Genomic DNA, 19,863 nt, shown 5'->3' on the forward strand with positions numbered 1-19,863 from the left:
GCAACTTATTTCTTCTTCTACAGTTTTTGTCTTTTGTTTGGTTTTTGGGTCACACTAGTGGCATTTAAGCATTACTCCTGACTCTAACCTCAGAAATATCTCCTGGTAGGCTCGTAGGGTCATGTGGGATACCGGAGATCTAACTTAGTTTGGCTGTGTGCAAATGCCCCACCCACTGTGCTATCATTCCAGCCCCTCGTTTTTGTTGTTGTTGTTGTTTTTGGGCCACACTGGGTGGCACTTGGGTTACTCCTGGCTCTACACTCAAAAATCACTCCTGGCAGGCACAGGGGATCATATGGGATGCCAGGATTCCAACCACTGTCAGTCCCATATCAGCTGCATGCAAGGCAAATGCCCTACAGCTGTGCTATCTCTCTGCCAAACCCTCTTTTTTATTTTTAATTATTCTTACTGGGATACCAGGATTTATGTTTTTTTCCTGTTCTTTGGTTTTGGGGCCATACCTGTCTGTGCTCGTGCCTTGATCCTGGCTTATGCTCAGGGATCACTCATAGCAGTGCTCAGGGAACCACCTCTGAATCAACCAACTTGGCCATGTGCAAGGCAAGCATCTTCCCTGCAGTCCTATGACTCCAGTCCCAGCAATTATATATTGTTAACAAACTTTCCATGCAGACATTATTCAGCACCTTACCATCACCAGAGAGCTCAATTCCCTCCATTAGTGTCCCAGGACCCTGCTTTCTCCCCATGTAAGCTCAGTGTTGTGATAATTTTCTGTTACATTCATGACAGCCACACTTGGCTGTGCTCAGGATGTACTCCTGGCTCTGCTCTCAGGAATCACTCCTGGTAGTGCTTAGGGAACCATAAGGAATGCTGGGGATTGAATTCGTGTCAGCTACATGCAAGGCAAGTGCCCTCCCCATTGTGCTATCACTCCTGCTCCCACTTATGATGACTTTGACCATTTATAGTTCTCTTACTGTGTTTCTCTTTCTTGTACATATAGGAGAGATGGTGTATGTGTGTGTGTGTGAGTGTGTGTGTGTGTGTGTTCCAATCCAAGTAGGGGTTAGTGATGTCAGCTTCACCTAGAAGGGTGGAGTCATTGGAGTTCAAGAGCTGTGGTGTGGGCCTGTTAATGTGGTGAAGGTCAGGTGTAGAGGTTCTATACTATTTTTTTTTAGGTGGCAATTTTAATGAGCAAAGGAAGTTCTGAGGCTGCCTTGGGTGACCACAGGAGCAGGTCTCTGTAGCTCAGTCAGATATCCTGAGGGTAGCAGGAGGCTTTCCCTGTGCCTGTCCTGGATACAGTGAAGGTCTCATGCTCAGCAACATCACAAAAACCAAACATTTATCAAGGCCTGGTCCCAGGAATGCACAGTTCCAGGAGTGCACTCATGTCTATGAGTGACAGACATTCCAGAGGAGGGGATGACAAGCCCTAACCTAATCCAGCTCTTGACCCATGGAAGTTCCAGGCTGTGGCTGGCCTTCCAGCTCATCTGCTCCTCAGACTGCACTAAAGCATTTAGCCAGAGTGACCCAGAAAAGGAAGAATTTAGAATATTGGAAAGAAAAAAAGTAAAAACTGCTCTCTGGCTCCTTCTTCTTCTGGAACTTTCTTGATGCCTAGACTGAGCCATGAACAGTGTCTCACTTGTTCACCAAATTCTGGCTTTTTATCTTCTTTTCTTTCTTTTTTTTTTTTACTTTTTAAAAATTTTTTTATTATTATTTTTTTATTTTTTGGGCCACACCCGGCGGTGCTCAGGGGTTACTCCTGGCTGTCTGCTCAGAAATAGCTCCTGGCAGGCACGGGGGACCATATGGGACACCGGGATTCAAACCAACCACCTTTAGTCCTGGATCAGCTGCTTGCAAGGCAAACACCGCTGTGCTATCTCTCCGGGCCCTCTTCTTTTCTTTCTAACCAGATTGGATTATTTCAATTCAGGGATACCTCAGCCTCCTCTAATCAGGTTTAACTAATCTAGAAAATGCTTTGTTTTTAGATTATGCTTTTTGGTTCTAAATTTTATTTTTTAAATAAAACTAATATTTTTGTATTTTGTTCATATTGCTTCTGGATTTCTTACTTTTTAATCTCTGTTTTCCTTTAACTCTAGGTGCATATTTAAAACATTTTAAAAGAAATTCTCTGGGGCCAGAGCATATAGTACAGAAGGGAGGGCTCTTACCTAGCTAGCACAGGGCCTACCTGAGTTTTATCCTCAGCATCCTATATGGTATCCTGAACATCCAGGAGTGATTTCTGAATGTAGAGCCAGGAATAAGTAACCCTCAAAAAAAATTTTATTTTCTTATTTAAGACTTTTTGAAACTCTGTGTGAGGCTGGAGCAAGGAATGGAGGCATTCAAGAAGAGATGAGGCTATTGGGGGGGGGGTGTCTGGTAGTGGTGATACAGTAACTATGTCCACCAAAGGCATAAATGTCACAAAACCAAAAAAAAAAAAAAAAAGGTCACAAAACCATAAATGTCACACTACTGTAAATATGCTACCTAATTATATTAATGAATAAAACTCTTTCCCTAATAAGCCCAGCATCTGTTGTTTTCTAATCCTTATATACCCCACCGTAAATCTGAATGTACCACATTTTCTTCTATCTTTGCTTGCCTTAGAAAGTTTTGCGAAGGGGCCGGGAAGGTGGCGCTAGAGGTAAGGTGTCTGCCTTAGAAGCGCTAGCGTAGGACTGACCGGACCCGGTTCAATCCCCATATGGTCCCTCCAAGCCAGGGGCTATTTCTGAGCTCATAGCCAGGAGTAACCCCTGAGCGTCAAACGGGTGTGGCCCAAAAAACCAAAAAAAAAAAAAGAAAGTTTTGCGGGAGACTGAATATTTGTAGGGTTTTTTGTTTGTTTGTTTCTTGTCTTTTGGCTTTAGAGTCACACTTGGCTCTGCTCAGGAATTGGTCATTTCTGGCAGTGCTTGGGGGACCATGCTCAAGGGATGGGCTGTGTACAAGTCAAGTAAGTACCTTCCCTGCTGTACTATCTCTCCAGAGCCAAAATTTGGGCAATTTGAATATGACAATGTGACTCCTGTGGAAAACTGTTCCTCCACCCCTCTGTCCACAGAGATGGTGTTGTTTAATCGAGCCATTTCTTGAGTGACTTTTCCATCCCATGTTTGTTGAAAGTGTGTGCCTGATTGCATCTAACAGCTCCTGTGGAAGACCTGAGTCTTGTCTCTTACACTTTCATTAGCCTTTGTTTGTTTGAGTTGTTAAATGGTGCTTTCAAATGTGCCAAGGCCAGTGGGCATGTTTGAGTCACACCTGGTGTTGTTTGGGGGCTATTCCCAGCCTATGTACAAGACAACCCCAGACACTGTTTGGGGAGGGCATATGATGCCAGTAATTGAACCTGGGCCATCCTATTTAGCTATCTCGAAGACTTTAATTGTGCTTGTTTTGTTTTGTTTTGGAGCCATGACACTTGGCAATGCTCAGGGTTACTCCTGGCTTTGCACTCAGGAATTACTCATGGCAGTGCTCAGGAGACCCTATGGGATGTTGAGAATTGAACCAGGGTTGGCTACATGCAAGGCAAATACTCTACTTGTTTTATGTCACTCGTTCCCAGTGGTGCTTTTTGAGTACAAACATTTTACATTTAATAAAAAACAAAATTGCTGGGGATATTTTTTCTTGTGTGGAATATACTTTGGGTGCCATATGTTAGGGAGCTTTGCCTACCCTATGATAATAAAAATTTTATCTTAATAGTTTCTCTAAAAAGCTTTTCTTTTTGCTTTTAGACCTGTTTGGTGTTTATAGAATGTGTGATATGTTGATAAAGATCTAAACATAGCTCCACAGGAAGTCCACTTGGGCCAGCAGGATCCGTTGAATGTCTAAAATGTTACTTTAGTTTAAATTGCAATAGCACTCAACATTTATGGTGATGAGATGCAGGCACCTATCACTGCCAGTCACTGCACCCCACTACTGTCAAAGTACCCAGGATTCTCCACCAATGTCCTTATGTTACTTCCTGCCCTTCCCTTGTTTCCCCATCCCCTGACTGCATGGGAATCATAGTTTTGTAATCCAGAACCATTTTTTCTTATTATTTAATACTAGCTGTTTCCTTTGGGGATCATTTTATATTCAATATATGAGTGAGATCATCTGGTATTTGCCCTTCTCCCTGTTTTATTACACTTAGCATGACATCCTACAGTTAATTGCATGCCCCACTGGGCCTTTATGCCACCATTCCTTTATCTGGTCATCTGACATTGAACATGGGTTCAGTGTTTTATGGGTTGTTTCCATGTCCTGGCGATTGGAGTAGGTACTGCAATGAACATAGATGTACCTTTATCATTTTTTTTTTTTGCTATTGTTGTTTTTGGGTCACACTAAGCAGCTTTCAGGGGTTACTCCTGGCACTGTACTCAGAAATTGCTCCCTGGCTCAGGGGACCATATAGGATGCCGGGAATAGAATCTGTCCTTGGATTGGCCACATGCAAGGCAAAATTCCTACCGCTGTTCTATCTCTCCAGCCCACATGTACTTATATCTTTTTAAATTAATGTTCTGTTTTTCAGTGGGGTAGATACCAAGAAGTAGAGTCCTTTTAAAATAGCACTTCCTCTATCTAGGTTTATTTCTAGTCTCTTTCATTTCTATTTCTATTTCTCTCTTCCATTGCTTTCATCTGTCTAGACACTTGATCCCAGTAACTTTGTTAAGTTTCATGGTTAGGAAGTGAAACTATTCCAGCTTTATTATGCCTTTTTTTTTCCAGAACATATTTTTGGCTATTCTTGGTCTTTTTCATTTTCATATATATTTTAAAATAAGTTATTAATTTTCTCAAAAATTCCTGATAAAATTTTTGACAAGGGTTGTGGTATCTATAAATCACTTTGAGATTTGCCATCTTGGAACTGCTAAATCTCCTGGTCCATGAACAGAGACTAAATAGATTTTCATTTGTGGAGATCTCTTAAACTTTCTCTGACACCCTTTTATCATGTTGAGACCAACTCCTAAGATGGGCCAAATGATATGCTGAGAACTACAGCCAGGAAGAGTGGGAGACATTTTGCTGGGCTCCCCACAAAAGAAGACCACACCTAGAGGGTCATGGGAGGCTGGGTATTTTGCACATGTGGCTGAGACTGGGAATCCCCCTAGAGCAATGGGTCTATTTCAAGACCAATAGTTTTGTGTAAAGGAAAAAAACCAACAAATAAAAACCTCCATTTTCAGTAAGACAGGAAATATACTTTTTTTTCTTATCTCTCTTTTTTTTTTTTTGAAAGGGTGGTTTGAGGTCACACCCAGCAGTACTCAGGGCTTATTCTAGATTCTGTGGTCAAGAGTTACCCCTGGGCCTGGAGAGATAGCACAGCGGCGTTTGCCTTGCAAGCAGCCGATCCAGGACCAAAGGTGGTTGGTTCGAATCCCGGTATCCCATATGATCCCCCGTGCCTGCCAGGAGCTATTTCTGAGCAGACAGCCAGGAGTAACCCCTAAGCACTGCCGGGTGTGACCCAAAAACCAAAAAAAAAAAAGAGTTACCCCTAAAGATGCTCAAAAGACAAGATGCAGTGCCAGGAATCGCATCAGTGTTAGCTCCATGCAAGGTAAGTATCTTAACCCCTGTATTGTTTCTCTGGCCCCAGAATATCTGAGAACTTTAGTTTTACCTAAGTTCATATCAGGCTCTGGACCTATAGGTGAATCATTTAAATAGATGCTTAATTTAAATAGGAATGCCATAGAATGCTATAAATCTTGCTGAGATGATGAGAGCCTCAAGTCACTGATCAGATTGATTCTTGTTTGAGGCTTAAGGGTGTTTCAGTTGGGTTCACTCAGAGTCAGTTTTTTGGACATAGATTCAAGTGCTACTAGCAGATTAGGCTGGTAGGGGGTAGTATCAGGAAATGCATACAGAGAAGTAACACAGAAAGGGGTGTTTGAAGGAGCAGATTGCTGTAGTGGGCTGAGGCCCTGTGGGAGGTGAGACAACCAGTTCTCCACAAGCCCTGACAAAGGACCAGGAAATGGGCAGTTATTTCACTGAGACCTCATCTCTCACTGGTACACAGTTGCTTGCAGACCCTGACTCTGGCATTTACAGCACACCAACTGCATTCTGGCTACCAAAGAGAGGCATGAAGCTGAAAACTACAGGATTTGCAGGATGATGACTCCAAGGGGCAAACTGAGAGTACAGAGATGATGACCACGACTGCTAGTTATCTTTCAGTTTCCATGGCTCTTTCTTTCTCATGGCAAAATCACTATAAAACCATGCACAACAACAAGCCTTGCACCAGACCATTTCCCAGCCTCCCTTGCATTTCACAAGGGCAATATCAGCTTCCAACAGCACTGTTTGTCTAGTCCTTCCTCCTTTCTACTGCATGAGGTTAGGTTTGATGGCTGTAGCTCAAGCAGCCAGTAGAAGTCAAAGAGAAAGGGGGGGGGTTGGAAACACAGAAATATCAAATATTATGAACCAATGACAGCATCTACTTCTTATTACACAAGACACTAACCCTTAAGTCTCTCTTTCACTAAAGTTGGTCACAGATACAGTATTTACACACAAGAGGGTTCTCAAAATGAGAAAGGGTCATATTCAATCTGCCCAAAGTAGTGAAGCAAGACATATTTGGTATATATGAGGTACATGTAAAAGACTGACAACATAAAATGAACCATAAAGGGACATTTGAACTCATAGTTTTCAGACAATGGAATACTCTCTCTGTAGATATTTAAAAAGATAATTTGTCTACAATTACATAAATATTTTAATTAATTTTAGCACTTTTTCTTACAAAGATGAATTTCAGGAGAAGGCAAATAGTGAAATAAAATTATTTTATTTAGAAAAATGGAAGGATATTCAGACAGTAAACAGTGCAAATTGTGATGTGGCAACATTTTTAAAACATATGTAATAAATTTATTTATTTTAAACACCATGGTTTAAAGAGTTGCTCATAATACAGTTATTTCTGGTGTTCCATGTTCCAACACCAATCCCACCACCAGTGTAACATTCCCTCCACCATCATTGCCCTCAGTTTCCCACTCTCCCCTAAGACTGTTCCTTGGGTGCTCGCTTCGGCAGCACATATACTAAAATTGGAACGATACAGAGAAGATTAGCATGGCCCCTGCGCAAGGATGACACGCAAATTCGTGAAGCTTTCCATATTTTTTGTATGTTTTTATGTTTGCAATATAAAAAAAATCTTTAAAAAAAAAGACTGTTCCATGGCAGGTATGAATAATTATTCATAAAAATTGCTTGTTACAACTAAAGGTAATAGAATTATTAAAATTTTTTTGAAAAAAAATCTGTGAAAATTGTTATATCTCACAATAGGGTTATTATGTCATTGTCTGAAGTTTTACTAAGCTGTTCATTGCAAGTTGAACCTTTTGTTGTTGGTTTCGTCTGCTGAACTTTGGCGGCTTCTATGATGACTTCACATCTAATTCAGTACAGTGCATTCCTACTGGGATGTCATTTTTGAATCTATGGAGCTGTCATGGCCTTGTGGTTCAGGATTTAAATGATCTGTGGAGTTGGGCCATGAGCTCCCATGGTGGCAGCTATAGAGGTCGGGGGGGGGGGGGAGAGATGGCCTGCACAGACTTCTAGGTTAGGGACTAGCTTGGCCATGTGCTAAGCAAATGCCTTTAATCCCTATCCTATCTCTCAGTTTCAGAAGCCAATATTTTATTTTTCAATTTGTATACTTTACTGACTTTTAAAATGATATATTGCTTCTCAGATATTGTCTGTTGGGGGGGCAGAACAAGGCAATTTTCAATTTAGAAATTAAAAACAAGATAGTCACAATACAATCTTGCTGGGAAAGAAGAAACCCTAGGAAGGGGTTAAAGATCAGGGAGAGGAGCATGGCTTTTGCTGAAGATGCTACAAGAGCACAAACATCTCCGCCTCCTCATCTGTTTGGCCATTAATTTCACATTGGTCCTCATCACCGAGACTAAGTATGCTCAGTGGGACTCACGCATTTGCAGTTTTTCTTCCCAAAGTCAAGAGTGGGCCACAGATACAAGAGGCTCTCTGAAGTTACCTTTCTAAAGTGGGGAGGGAGGAGAGCCTCACTGTATGATTGTACCTGTTATGTATACCCAGTTCTGGGCCTCAGTTTTCAGATCAGGACAATCTAGAGATAAGCAATGAAGGTGGGGAGATAGCGGCCCCCACAAGAGAGCAGAGATATTTAGCATGGAGAAAGGAGACAGAACGGGGGCACTGAGTGCTGACCTTTCCACACAGGCTGGTGAGTCAGAACTGCCTTATGGAGGCAGGTGGGGACGCTTCCTTTCCCTGTGAGATGCAAACCACCAAGGCCGGCCCCCTGATGTGGTGGATGATGACTGGTCAAGAGTGAGGCTGGACCATAGGGCCAGAAAGAATCCTTTCATGAAAGCTGAGTGTCTGTCTGACTCTGATTTTTGGAAAGAGCACAAAGGGTTTGTGCCAGAAGGAAAGGGTTATGGATGGGTTACTTGTGGGATGGACACCCGCCATGGCTGAACAGGGTGCTGGGCACTGACCACTCAGGATTTGTGTCCACAGGAGGAGAATCCTTCCTGCTGCTCTTAGGGAGGTTTTCTGAAAAGGAAAGCCAAGAGTTGCAGCCCTAGAAAGCGAGGAACTCACCCATAAGGCTCGGCCACCTCTGCTATTGTCTATAGAGAGTCAGGTAAGGGCAACAGAAAACTGCAAAGGTCACTCCACAGGGGCCTCTGCAACACTTCTAAGGGGTCCTGAAGCCCCACCTCACCTGCATGGAGGTGCAAGCCCACAGGTCGAAAGCAGATGATAGAGCTCTGACAGTAGGGCAGGTGGTAGAGCACTCCTTCTTTTGTGGGGGGGTGGTGTCTCAACTCCAAAGGGGCTGAATATCCAGGACTGAAGAGAGAACTCTTGGGGTAGTCAGTCAGAGTGAGCACAGTATTGTTGTTGTTGTTGTCATCACTATCCTTTCCACCATCTCCATCACTGTCATCACCATCACCACCACCACCACCACCACCATCATCATCATTACGATCATGACTACCATCATCATCATCATCACTTTCATCACCATAATCACCAGCATCACGACCACGGTCATCGTTACCACTCTTTCCAGCACCACCAAGATGTCAGTTGCAATGTGCTTTTAGTTTTGCTTTCTCTACTGATTTAGTCTTCACCTGATAATGACAACTGTCTCCTGGATGTCACCTCTCCTGCACTTGGACTCAGTCTCCTTCCTTGGAGAAGCACTTGTCCTGTCCTAAGCCGATTCACTTTGCCCCCAGACATGCAGACCTTGAGCAAGGACACAACACCAGAGAACTTCTGACTAGTTCTAAGGGAAAAGACATCGATCCCAGAGCTAGTTGTGCTCCCTACAGAGTTCTGATGCTGAAACTGAACTCTGCATGGAAGCAATTCTCAGCTGGAACATGGGTCCTGCTGGATTCGGCTGTGCCTGAAAGTCAAGATTTGACTATCTGTATTATTTGAGATTCAATCTGCTGCTCTCTTGATTTGCATCCAGATTGGACTCACTTTTCTTCACTTAAAGCTGTCTCAGACCTGTCAGATGTTGTGCCACTGGGGAATGCTGTGGGTAGGAATCTTAGTGGGATTCTGGGGTCCATGGAAGACCTTACAAAGGAGAGAGGTCTTGAACCTGATTAAAATGAGAAGACCAGACAGAGCATTCTGACAGTACCCTGCAGTAGACTGCACAGCACATACACGGCATCAAACTGCCTCTCAAACCTGCATGTGTGGGGCCAAAGTGACAGTCTAGTGGGAGGGCATTTGCTTTGTACATGGCTGACTTGGCATCCCAAAGGGGCCCTCAACCACCATCAGGAATGATTTCTACGTGCAGAGCCAGAAGTGACTCCTGAATATCTCAGGGAGTGGCCCAAAATAGATTAATAAATAAATAATATGTAATGTGAAAGAAAATCCCTGCATCCATAGCTGGAATACAGAGTGCTCCGAGGACCCCATGCATAATAGAGCACAGGAGAAGGTAAGAAGATAGTCCCACACCCTTCCAACAACTTAGAAAAATACCATGAATTTGAAACCAGAAGAAAAGGAAGAGATATAGGGGCCATATTGATTGAACAGCAGGTAAAATGTTTGCCTGGCATGTGCCCAGCCTGGGTTTGATATTCAGCACCCTATATGATCCCCTGAGTCCTATGAAGAGTAACCCCTGAGCACAGTCAGGTGTGCCCAAAGCAAAACAAAACAAAGAAAAAAAAAGAAAGGGAAATAAAAATAATATGTGACAGAAAGAAGGAGGAATTATGCCCTAGAGATGAATAATATGAGGGGGTAAAGACATGGTTCATGAGGCAAACTCAAATGTTGGGGTGCTGGAGGCAGGGGGTGCTGGGCACAGGTCAGAAGAATGAGAGGGAAAGAGGGAAGGGGACAGGGTGTCCAAATTCAGGGAATCTCCTGGAGGTTTGCCCCAAGGTGTTGGTGTGGGGGCACTGCCACACAAGGTGACCCCAGACTGTTTTCAATGGGGACAGAGGGACAGACTTGGGGCTATTTGAAAGCAGATGAAAAGCCACATGTAGCCAAGGCCAATTTCCCATGAATCAGGCAGTGTTTGGAGATCATAGCTGCCATACCTACCCTCTACTCCCTACCACATTTCACTGCTTCCTTGAGGAGCACCACTAAGACCCTGGAAGGTTGGGAGCCTGTTTCTCCTTACCCCCATCAGCCCTGATACTAGACTATGGCCCATGACAGATGTTACATGCCTTTACAAATAATGTTAGTGCCTTACCACCTTGCACCTGTGGGAGCTGCAGCCAAGACCCGGCCCCAACCCCCAGACATTTTGAAAGAGACTGTACAGTACCTTGAACCACATTGCCTCCAAGGTAGAGAGAAAAATGTGTTCCATAGAGGCAGAATGCGGGGGTGGGTGGGAATAAGGGTGGGGGTGGAAACAGATGGAGGAGGGAAGTGGACCCTGGTGAAGGGGCAGAGTATGAAAATTTGATCAATCATGAACAGCTTTGAAAGAAGAAAAGGAAAGAAAGAGAGAGAAAGAAAGAAAGAGAGAAAAGAAAGAGAGAAAAAGAAAGAAAGAAAGAAAGAAAAAGAAAGAAAAAGAAAGAAAGAAAGAAGAAAGAAAAGAAAGAAAGAAAGAAAGAAAGAAAGAAAGAAAGAAAGAAAGAAAGAAAGAAAGAAAGAAAGAAAGAAAGAAAGAAAGAAAGAAAGAAAGAAAGAAAGAAAGAAAAGAAGAAGCTTAGCATGTGCACAGGGCAGAGGGTGGCTGGGAACTGGCTTCCAGGCAGCACCTGCAGACTCCCTTCCTCCAAGAGGCTCCTCTTTGTAGAACACTCAGGCTGCTGTGGTTTCCCGTATTCTCACAGGGGCAAGTAGATTGAGAAATGTTCACAGAGGGCTGTCCAGCAGCGTCAGTCAGCTACGATATGCATAGCAGAGGCACAGCAGTGGGGTGCGGTGCAGTGACAGGATGAGTGAGCCCAGATGTGGTCCTGAAGGTCCTGGGCACCAGAAAGCTGTGGTTATAGTGAAGGCTTGGGGGGCACAACACAGTGGTCCAAGCAAAGAGAGATGGTCTTCAAACCCAGAGAGTACTTGCACTTTAAACTGTTTTCCTCTTGCACACATATCTTGCTTTCTTGTCTCTATGCTTCTTTGTTTTTTCCACTTTTTCCACTTCTTCATTTCCTTTCCCCTCACATCTTTCTAAGAAAGTTTCCTTCAATAAAAACTTCACCAGGGCCAGAGTGGGTAGGGTGTTTACCTTGTACATGGCTAGCCTGAGTTAGATCTCTGGCATCCCTTATGGTCCCTCAAGCTTACCAGGAATAACTTCTGAGCACAGAGCCAGGATTAACTTGAGTACCACTGGGTATGACCCAAAAACAAAAAAACAAGACCAAAAAAACCCAACAAAAACAATTTACACCCCCAAGAAACAAACACTCAGCAACACCCCAAAACTCAACAGTGCTCAGGCGAAGCATCTTCCTTTTTTCTTTTCTTTTTATTTTTGGAGATCACATCCAGTGGTGCTCAAGGATTACTCCTAGCTCCATGCTCAGGAATCACACCATGGGCTCAGGGTAACTGTATGAGATGCTGAGGATCGAACTGGGGTTGTCCATGTGCAAAGCAAACACCCTCCCTGCTGTACTATCACCCTCCCCCTGTACTATCACTCAGCCCCCAGATGAAAACCTTCTTGTGTCCCCCCAACAATCCAGTCACCAAGGAAAGCTGAACACCGGCAGGTGTTCACATGCCTGTGGGGGTTCACATGCCTCCATGATGAGGCTAAACTATGTATGATGTCACAAAACATAGAGTAAAGCTTGTTTACAATAGCTCTGGGGAGCAGGGACTAGCACTTCTGCACAACAACAACCCACTATCTTCTCCAGAGACACTCAGGATAAGGGGTCAGTACCTTGGGGCTGGAGGCAAGGTCAGAACCACAAAGAGCCAAGCAGGACAAGAGCGAACTCCTTCATTTGTCTTCGGAAACATTTGACTCTCTCTTTCCTTCCACAGATTCAGCACCTGCCCTGTGCTGGACAAGAGACATTTCCAGGGGCCTCAGACCACCTTCACAGGCACTGAGCAGAAGGCACAGATGCTGTAGAGCTGGGGGTGGGGGGGGGGTAAGTTCCCTGGAGGAGGAGGCATCTAAACTGCCATGGGAGGGAGCGAGGCAAGAAGGAAGTCTCTTTAGATGGAGGAAACAAAGGCATGTGCTTGGGTAACCCAAGGCCAAAAGCTACCAAGGCACTCACATGAGCTGGGACAAGTGATGCTCTCATCTTCACTCAATGAATCCAACGGCTCAGTGAGCCGATTGATATTTTTTTTTTTTTTTTTTTTTTTTTTTTTTTTGGTTTTTGGGCCACACCCTGTGACGCTCAGGGGTTACTCCTGGCTATGCGCTCAGAAGTTGCTCCTGGCTTCTTGGGGGACCATATGGGACGCCGGGGGATCGAACCGCGGTTCGTGCGCAGGCAAGGCAGGCACCTTAGCTCCAGCGCCACCGCCCGGCCCCCGATTGATATTTTTAGCTCGTGCTGCAGGTGGGATCATTGAGGTGGAAACACGTTCAGTCCATTTGCCCATCATCTCACTCTGCCTTTAAATATCTGGGGGAACTGTGGCTTGGGGAAATTCTCTGGGGTACCCAGACATGGCAAGTGACTCTGAGCTGAGTTTTGAGTTGAATGAAACGTCAGTGTGGGCTGGGTGATAAGCTCACTAAGACACACTCCCCACGCCTTTCCCTTTCCACACAAACCACAATGCTGTTCCCCGAGGAAACGTCAGGGCAACCATCAGTTAGACCACAGTTATGTGCTGGAGTTTTCCTGTCTTGGTCCAGCATGGAGCTGGAACTCTCTTTCCCTGAGTGATTTGTTCCTCTGAACACTTTGTCTGGGAGCCTGGAACAGTGACAGAGAGATTTAGGAGAAACAGTCTGTAGTTCCTGTTCTCAGGAATCCTGTAGGAATGACTCATGAGTTGTGATTTTCTCTAAGTCTGAAAAAAGCCCATTCTGTAGTGGAAGTCTCATATCCCAGTCCCGGGGAGGATTGGAGAACATGGGTGTGGAAGCCACATGGAGACAGGAAATAATCCACACAAGGTTAGGGAGATAAAACAGGTTCCAGAACTTCCACTACAAATTTTTTGCAAGCAGGCAAATGGATACCTGCAGGCAGACAGACAAGCTGTGGGACCAAAACCACAAGTCTCTTTGACCCGAGGCCTTTATTGGGAAGAGAAGGATCACCCCCATGGGTGGAGAACAGGTAGGGGTAGGGGGCCAATCCGGAGGTACTTCCCACCCATGGGGGACAAGCATAAGCAAAGAAGAAGAAATGAAGAGGAAGTGACTGTTGGTGGGTTGGGCTATTTGTGAGGAGGGAGGTTGGGTGGAGGAAGGTGATAGGAGTAGATAGTGATAATGAGTTGTATAATAGTGTAAATATACTAAAATCTATTAAATTAGATTAAAATGGAGAATGTTGTTAGATATAAAAACTTTGAACCGGGCCCGGAGAGATAGCACAGCGGCGTTTGCCTTGCAAGCAGCCGATCCAGGACCAAAGGTGGTGGGTTCGAATCCCGGTGTCCCATATGGTCCCCCGTGCCTGCCAGGAGCTATTTCTGAGCAGACAGCCAGGAGTAACCCCTGAGCACCACCGGGTGTGGCCCAAAAAAACAAAAAAAAAAAAACAAAAAAAAACAAAACAAAAAACTTTGAACCAAGAACCTTGTGACTACAAGAGATAGGTCTGGTTAATCTTGTTTGTTTGTTTGCTTGTTTTTGTTTTTTGGGTCATGCCCATCGGCACTCAGGGTTACTCCTGACTCTGCACTTAAGGTCTATTTTTTCTTTTTTTCATGAGCTCACTTGCTCATGAAAACAATGATTTTAACCTCCAGGGTAACATTTTAGGAATGGCTGGATCAAGGTGCTCCAGTGTGATCTTCATATTGTTTTTTTTTGTTTGTTTGTTTATTTTTGGGTCACACCTGGCATCGCTCAGGAACTACTTTTGGCTCTACCCTCAGAAATCGCCCCCGTCAGGCTCGGGACCATATGAGATGCCTGGATTCGAACTACAGTCCTTCTGAATGTAAGGCAAATGCCCTACTTCTAGGCTATCTCTCCGTACCCTGATCTTCATATTGGAAGACTCTACTTTTCAGGTTGATTTTTTTCTGTGTTGGCTTTATTGCCAAAAGACTTAGTGAGACTAATGGTAACAAAAAAATTATTCTCAGGTTCTCAAGTTTATAAAGTTACTGGTACTTTAGAAGAACAAAGAAAAGAATGAATTCTTTTATTCAGTGATCCCAATATTCATGCATCTCTGTGCTAAAACTACTCACTGACAGGGCCAAAGAGATAGTGCAGTGAGTAGGGTACTTGTCTTGCACTTGGCTAACCTGGGTTTAATCTTTGCACTGCATACAACTCCCCAAGTCCTACAAGGAGTTACCTCTGAGTACAGAGTCAGGAGTAGGATCTGAGTACTGCCAGATGTGGCCCTCTTCCCACTAAAAATAAATAAACAAATAAAATGCACAGAACTGAGATTTGGTGACAGGAAGAAAGACTCCGGGCAAGGCAGGGACCATCTCCACATTTCCCTATTTTCTGAATCTTCTTATGTTCACCAACCCAGAAACCCTTGTAACCTTGCCCCCAACCTCCTGTTTCCCTAACTTCTTTTAGTATGTAAAAGTCCACCTGGATGGTCAGACCCACCCGTACCTGGGATGGGGCAGGCTATTTTAAATAAAGAATAAAAGGTCATGGGACCAGAGAGTTAGTATGAAGGTAAGGTGTTTGCATTGCATGCAGAAGGATGGTGGTTTGAATCCCGGCATCCCATATGGTCACCTGAGCCTGCCAGGAGTGATTTCTGAGTGTAGAGCCAGGAGCAACCCCTGAGCACTGCCGGGTGTGACCCAAAAACCAAAAAAAAAAAAAAAAAAAAAAAAAAGAAAAAAGAATACAAGGTCTGCCTGGGGGGGGGAGAGAGGAGCAGCAAAAGTCAGAGAGACACAAAGAGAAGCAGCAAGGGACACATACAGAAAAAGACATGAGTTAGGTAGACATGGCGCAGAAAAGCTGCAAGGGAATAAAGTAAGCTGACTTAAATGGAAACTTTAACTGACTTTATTTCTTCACCACTACTACCCTTCTTCATCAGACCTGTCTGCCTGAGGGATTAGAAACATGGTGCCTGAGGCAGCCTCACCCAATATGTGAGTTTTACACTAATATATACATATATATATATATACACATATATATATATATTTTTTTTTTAATCACCAAACACTGACAATTCTTTTGTGTTCCTGTGGGAGCTTAGCAGAGCTGGTGGGATTGTTGGCCAAATTCAGATCCTAAGCAGATTGACAGTTTCCTTTTTTTAGATTGGGAAAATAAAATTAAGCTGTGACCACATAGTTACAATAGTACTTCCATTTTTTTTTTTTTTTTGGTTTATGGCCACACCCGTTGACGCTCAGGGGTTACTCCTGGCTATGTGCTCAGAACTCTCTCCTGGCTTGGGGGACCATATGGGAGGCTGGGGGATCAAACCACGGTTCATCCTAGGCTAGCACTGGCAAGACAGATACCTTACCTCTAGCGCCACCGTGCCGGCCCTTAGTACTTCCATTTATGTTCATGGTGTTCATCCATAGTTTCTGCCCCGCCAGTGCCACGAGAGCCCAGGACCTTCCCCATTGTACTGTTTTCACTTCTAGTTTTCTGCTTCCCCACCACACAGCCGTGTGGGGGGACCTTAGTCTGAGGCCTTGTAGTCAGGCTTGTCACCGCCTGCAGCAGGTGACTGGCACAAAGTGGGGAGAAGGGTGTGGGAACTTCAAGAAGAATCTACCGCTTCCTTCTCTTCTTGCCACAGTCACCAGGGGCCATGTTGGGAGATCAAGAGTTGACATGAGTCCACAAGGAGCCACTGCCCTGTAACACAGACCTCACGGTTCACCAGTTCCATCAAACTGTGCCTGAAACCCACTTGCCCTGCACAGCGTGGGAGATGGTCCCTACCACCCAGTTTTTCGAGGAGTCAGGGATTCAGACTAGAGTGAGGAGCTAGCTGCTCTTGGAAGGAGAAGAGTCAGCCTTAATCTTACCCAGGCTTTTGCAGGCCCATTGCCTTTCCTCAGAAAAGAATCCCAGGAGAACAGTGAAGTATAAGTTTTACGTTGAGAGGGTGTCCAAAGGGAATGTGAGCTTCTTCAGAAGTTGGAGCTAAGAGAGCACATCTAAGGTGGAGATGGGCCCTCCCTTAGGAACAGGGGCATCCCACTTGCCTTTGCAGAGCTGGTTTTATAGGTGTTCTCCCATGCTGCTCCCATGGGGCTTTCTACCTAGATAAGGGTCTGTTGCTATGGCGCTGTCCAGGGGAAGGGCTGAAAACTTTGGCATCCAGCTTCATGTCCTTACTGTCATGCCCTTAGGAATGGGGGTGGGGGGGGAACCCCAGCGGGTGTGTGTGTGTGTCCAACCTTCTCTGGGCCTGTGCTGGTACCACTTAGAGTCTTATCAGACATCAATTCTGTGTCCACAAAGTGAGTCTGGCTGTAATGCTTTTTTCTGCTTTAGGACTACTAACAATAATTTCTTCAAATCTCCTAATGGTTTTTATTCCCCACAAACTCATTATCAGAAGCCCCTTCTCTCAGCCACCAGCCTACTTCACTCAGCATCCCCTGGCTTGCGTCCTTTTGACAACACAGAAGAGTGCGATCAGCTGGTGTTTGTCTTTCTCCCTGACTTAGTTTATTTACCCTGGCCCCCTGTAGCTCCATTTAACTTGTAGCCAAAAGTAAACACTGATTTCTCTCACACCTGAATAGTGTCCCCTTGCACAAAGCATCTGGTGTTGGGCACTTAAACCTGAGTCTTGCCTATCTGGGTCTTGGCGATAGCGAATGAACTTAATTTTTCATAGGTGTTTTTGAGTTAACTTTTTTTGTTCTCTAGGGATAGACACCAAGGAGTGGAATTTCTGGTCCAATGGGAGCCCTAGTTTTAATTTGAGGGACTAACAGTTTCCCCTCTCCAACCCTAGCGTGGCTTCCCCACCCTCCCTCTAGGTGACCGGGACTTCCCAAAGGTCACCCCATCAACATAGCAAAAGACACTGTTCTTGTCACTTGGGAAATTCCAGGTTTAAAGAGCTTGGAAACAAGGATGAAGCCTGTGGAGAGATTTCTCATCATGAATCCAAGAAGTGGCATATGCTCCTTTGGAGAAAAGCACAGGTAGAAGAGCCAAGAAAGGGTGTTGGAAGTGTTGGGGTCCAGCCTTCCTCCTGAGTGATGGTCGTGATCCTGTGTCATTCCTGTGTACATCATAGTTTCTTCCTCTGTCCTGACATTTTCCTCTACCACCTGTAAACTCTGTGTCCCATCAATGGTGTCAGTCTCAAGGGACCATAGAGAAAAAACAGGGAAACTCAAATCAAACTCCTGGCATGTCTGTCAATGGTGAGTCTCTCAGTGTTATCTATGATGAAGGTGAATCTGAGCAGAGAAAGGAGGCTCCTTCTGGCATGGTGCCCTGTTTGCCTCATGCCCATTGTCACTCAGATATTTGGGCACCAGTGGGTTCCACAAGTAAGCTGATGGTATCTATGAGAGATAAGAGAGGGACCAGAAAAGATAGTGTGTGGGGGTGAATGTGTGAGAGGTCCAGGTGGGAGCACCCGAGGCAGCACAAAGACCAGAATCCTAGTAGGCCACCGGGGTGTGTGTGTGGGGGGGGAGGGGTAGCTGGGCTACAGCAAGGAGCCCCTCAATTAGCAAGGAAGAGCAAACTGAGGGAATCCATCCTTCATTCATCAGGAAGAGTGAATGGTGGGTTCAGGCCTTCTCTAGTCCCCATAACATCTGGCCTGGCTGGAAGTCATTCCTTCTTCCTTATCTCACCCTTTCTATAACTGTATAAACTTTTCCTTTTGAACAGTGTTTCTCTACCTAGATGGATGCTGCCTTGACTCAAGAGTCACTTTAAAGTCAATCGCTCTTGACCTGAACTCAACTGGATTTTGTGCTACTAGATTCAAGGGGCAGTTAGCATCATGCCAAGCAACAAATGTCAGCATGGAACTTGACTTGGCCTATCAGACAATTGCTGAGGAGATGGAGCCCTGCCCATCTGTTGGGGGACAGGGTGGAAAAGATTGTGGGAGATGATTACTACGGAGACATAAATCAACATGGAAGGAGGTGTGAGGAGGACTATGTAGAACTTTGTTTGGAGCTTACTGAGTTTGAAAAGAGGGAACATCTGCATGGAGAAACTTCACTTGTTCAGAGACAGTTCACAAAGTGTGAAGACTGGCATATGGCAACAACCCATCAAAGGAACATGGGAGCATATGGGCATTGGGAGAGACACAAAGAGCTTATTCTTGGATATCAGATACAGGTGTCATAGTATATGTCAAGCTGGAGACAAATTGGTAGTTTTCTGGATGAGAGGCCAAGAGCACAGATTTGTCCAAGAGCAGTTGGGCATCTGGATCTGGCATTTAGGCAAAACTTGATCAGAAGCTTCATTCATTCATTCATTCAGTCTGTCAGTCAGCACATACTTATAGATACAGCCTTTGTATTGGTCACTGTGCTGGGTCCCAGCATGGCCCTGGCCTTGTTTCATAAAGTTCCTGTTGGGTGAGAATTAAAATTAGAGTTAACTCCAGGGAACAAATGAGATTGTACTAAGATTGCACTAAGCAACAGATAGTGTGTGTTTGTGTGTCTGTGTGTGCATGTATGTTCGTGTTTCTGTGGATATGTTAGTGCATGATTGTGTCTGTATGGAAGAAGGTTCTGTGTATATGTGTGAAGGTGGGAGGTATGCATGTATATATATATGTGAGTGTGTGAGAATATGTCAGTAAGGGGTAAGGACGTGGGGCCGGCGAGGTGGCGCTAAAGGTAAGGTGTCTGCCTTGCAAGCGCTAGCCAAGGAAAGGACCTCGGTTCGATCCCCCGGCGTCCCATATGGTCCCCCCAAGCCAGAGGCGATTTCTGAGCACTTAGCCAGGAGTAACCCCTGAGCATCAAACAGGTGTGGCCCGAAAAACCAAAAAAAAAAAAAAAAGAAAGAAAAGGGGAGGAAGGACGTGGGTATATGTGTGTGTGTGTGTGTGGGTAGAAGATAGATGTGGGTGGGTGTGTTTGTGTGTGTCAGTGTGTGGGGTATATAGTGTGTCTATATGTGTGGAGGTGTGCATATATATATGTCATTGTGGGCTGTTT

General features: G+C 44.8%; 1 protein-coding gene and 1 non-coding gene across 2 annotated transcripts in view; one reads left to right on the forward strand and one right to left on the reverse strand.

The window, feature by feature from the left end:
* Positions 1-9,055, reverse strand: part of IL21R (interleukin 21 receptor) — a 45,360-nt gene extending 36,305 nt beyond the window's left edge. The window contains exons 1-2 of the mRNA XM_049788143.1: positions 8,990-9,055; positions 8,671-8,699 (exon numbers count right to left, since the gene is read on the reverse strand). Coding sequence (XP_049644100.1) covers positions 8,671-8,699; positions 8,990-9,055 — 95 coding nt within the window. The remainder of the gene's footprint in view (positions 1-8,670; positions 8,700-8,989) is intronic.
* LOC126031542 (U6 spliceosomal RNA) lies at positions 7,083-7,189 on the forward strand. The gene has a single exon (XR_007503377.1). It is a non-coding gene; the product is annotated as a U6 spliceosomal RNA (small nuclear RNA).
* Positions 9,056-19,863: the final 10,808 nt, after the last annotated feature.

The sequence above is a fragment of the Suncus etruscus genome, chromosome 15 (assembly GCF_024139225.1).
Source record: "Suncus etruscus isolate mSunEtr1 chromosome 15, mSunEtr1.pri.cur, whole genome shotgun sequence".
Classification (NCBI taxonomy): domain Eukaryota; kingdom Metazoa; phylum Chordata; class Mammalia; order Eulipotyphla; family Soricidae; genus Suncus; species Suncus etruscus.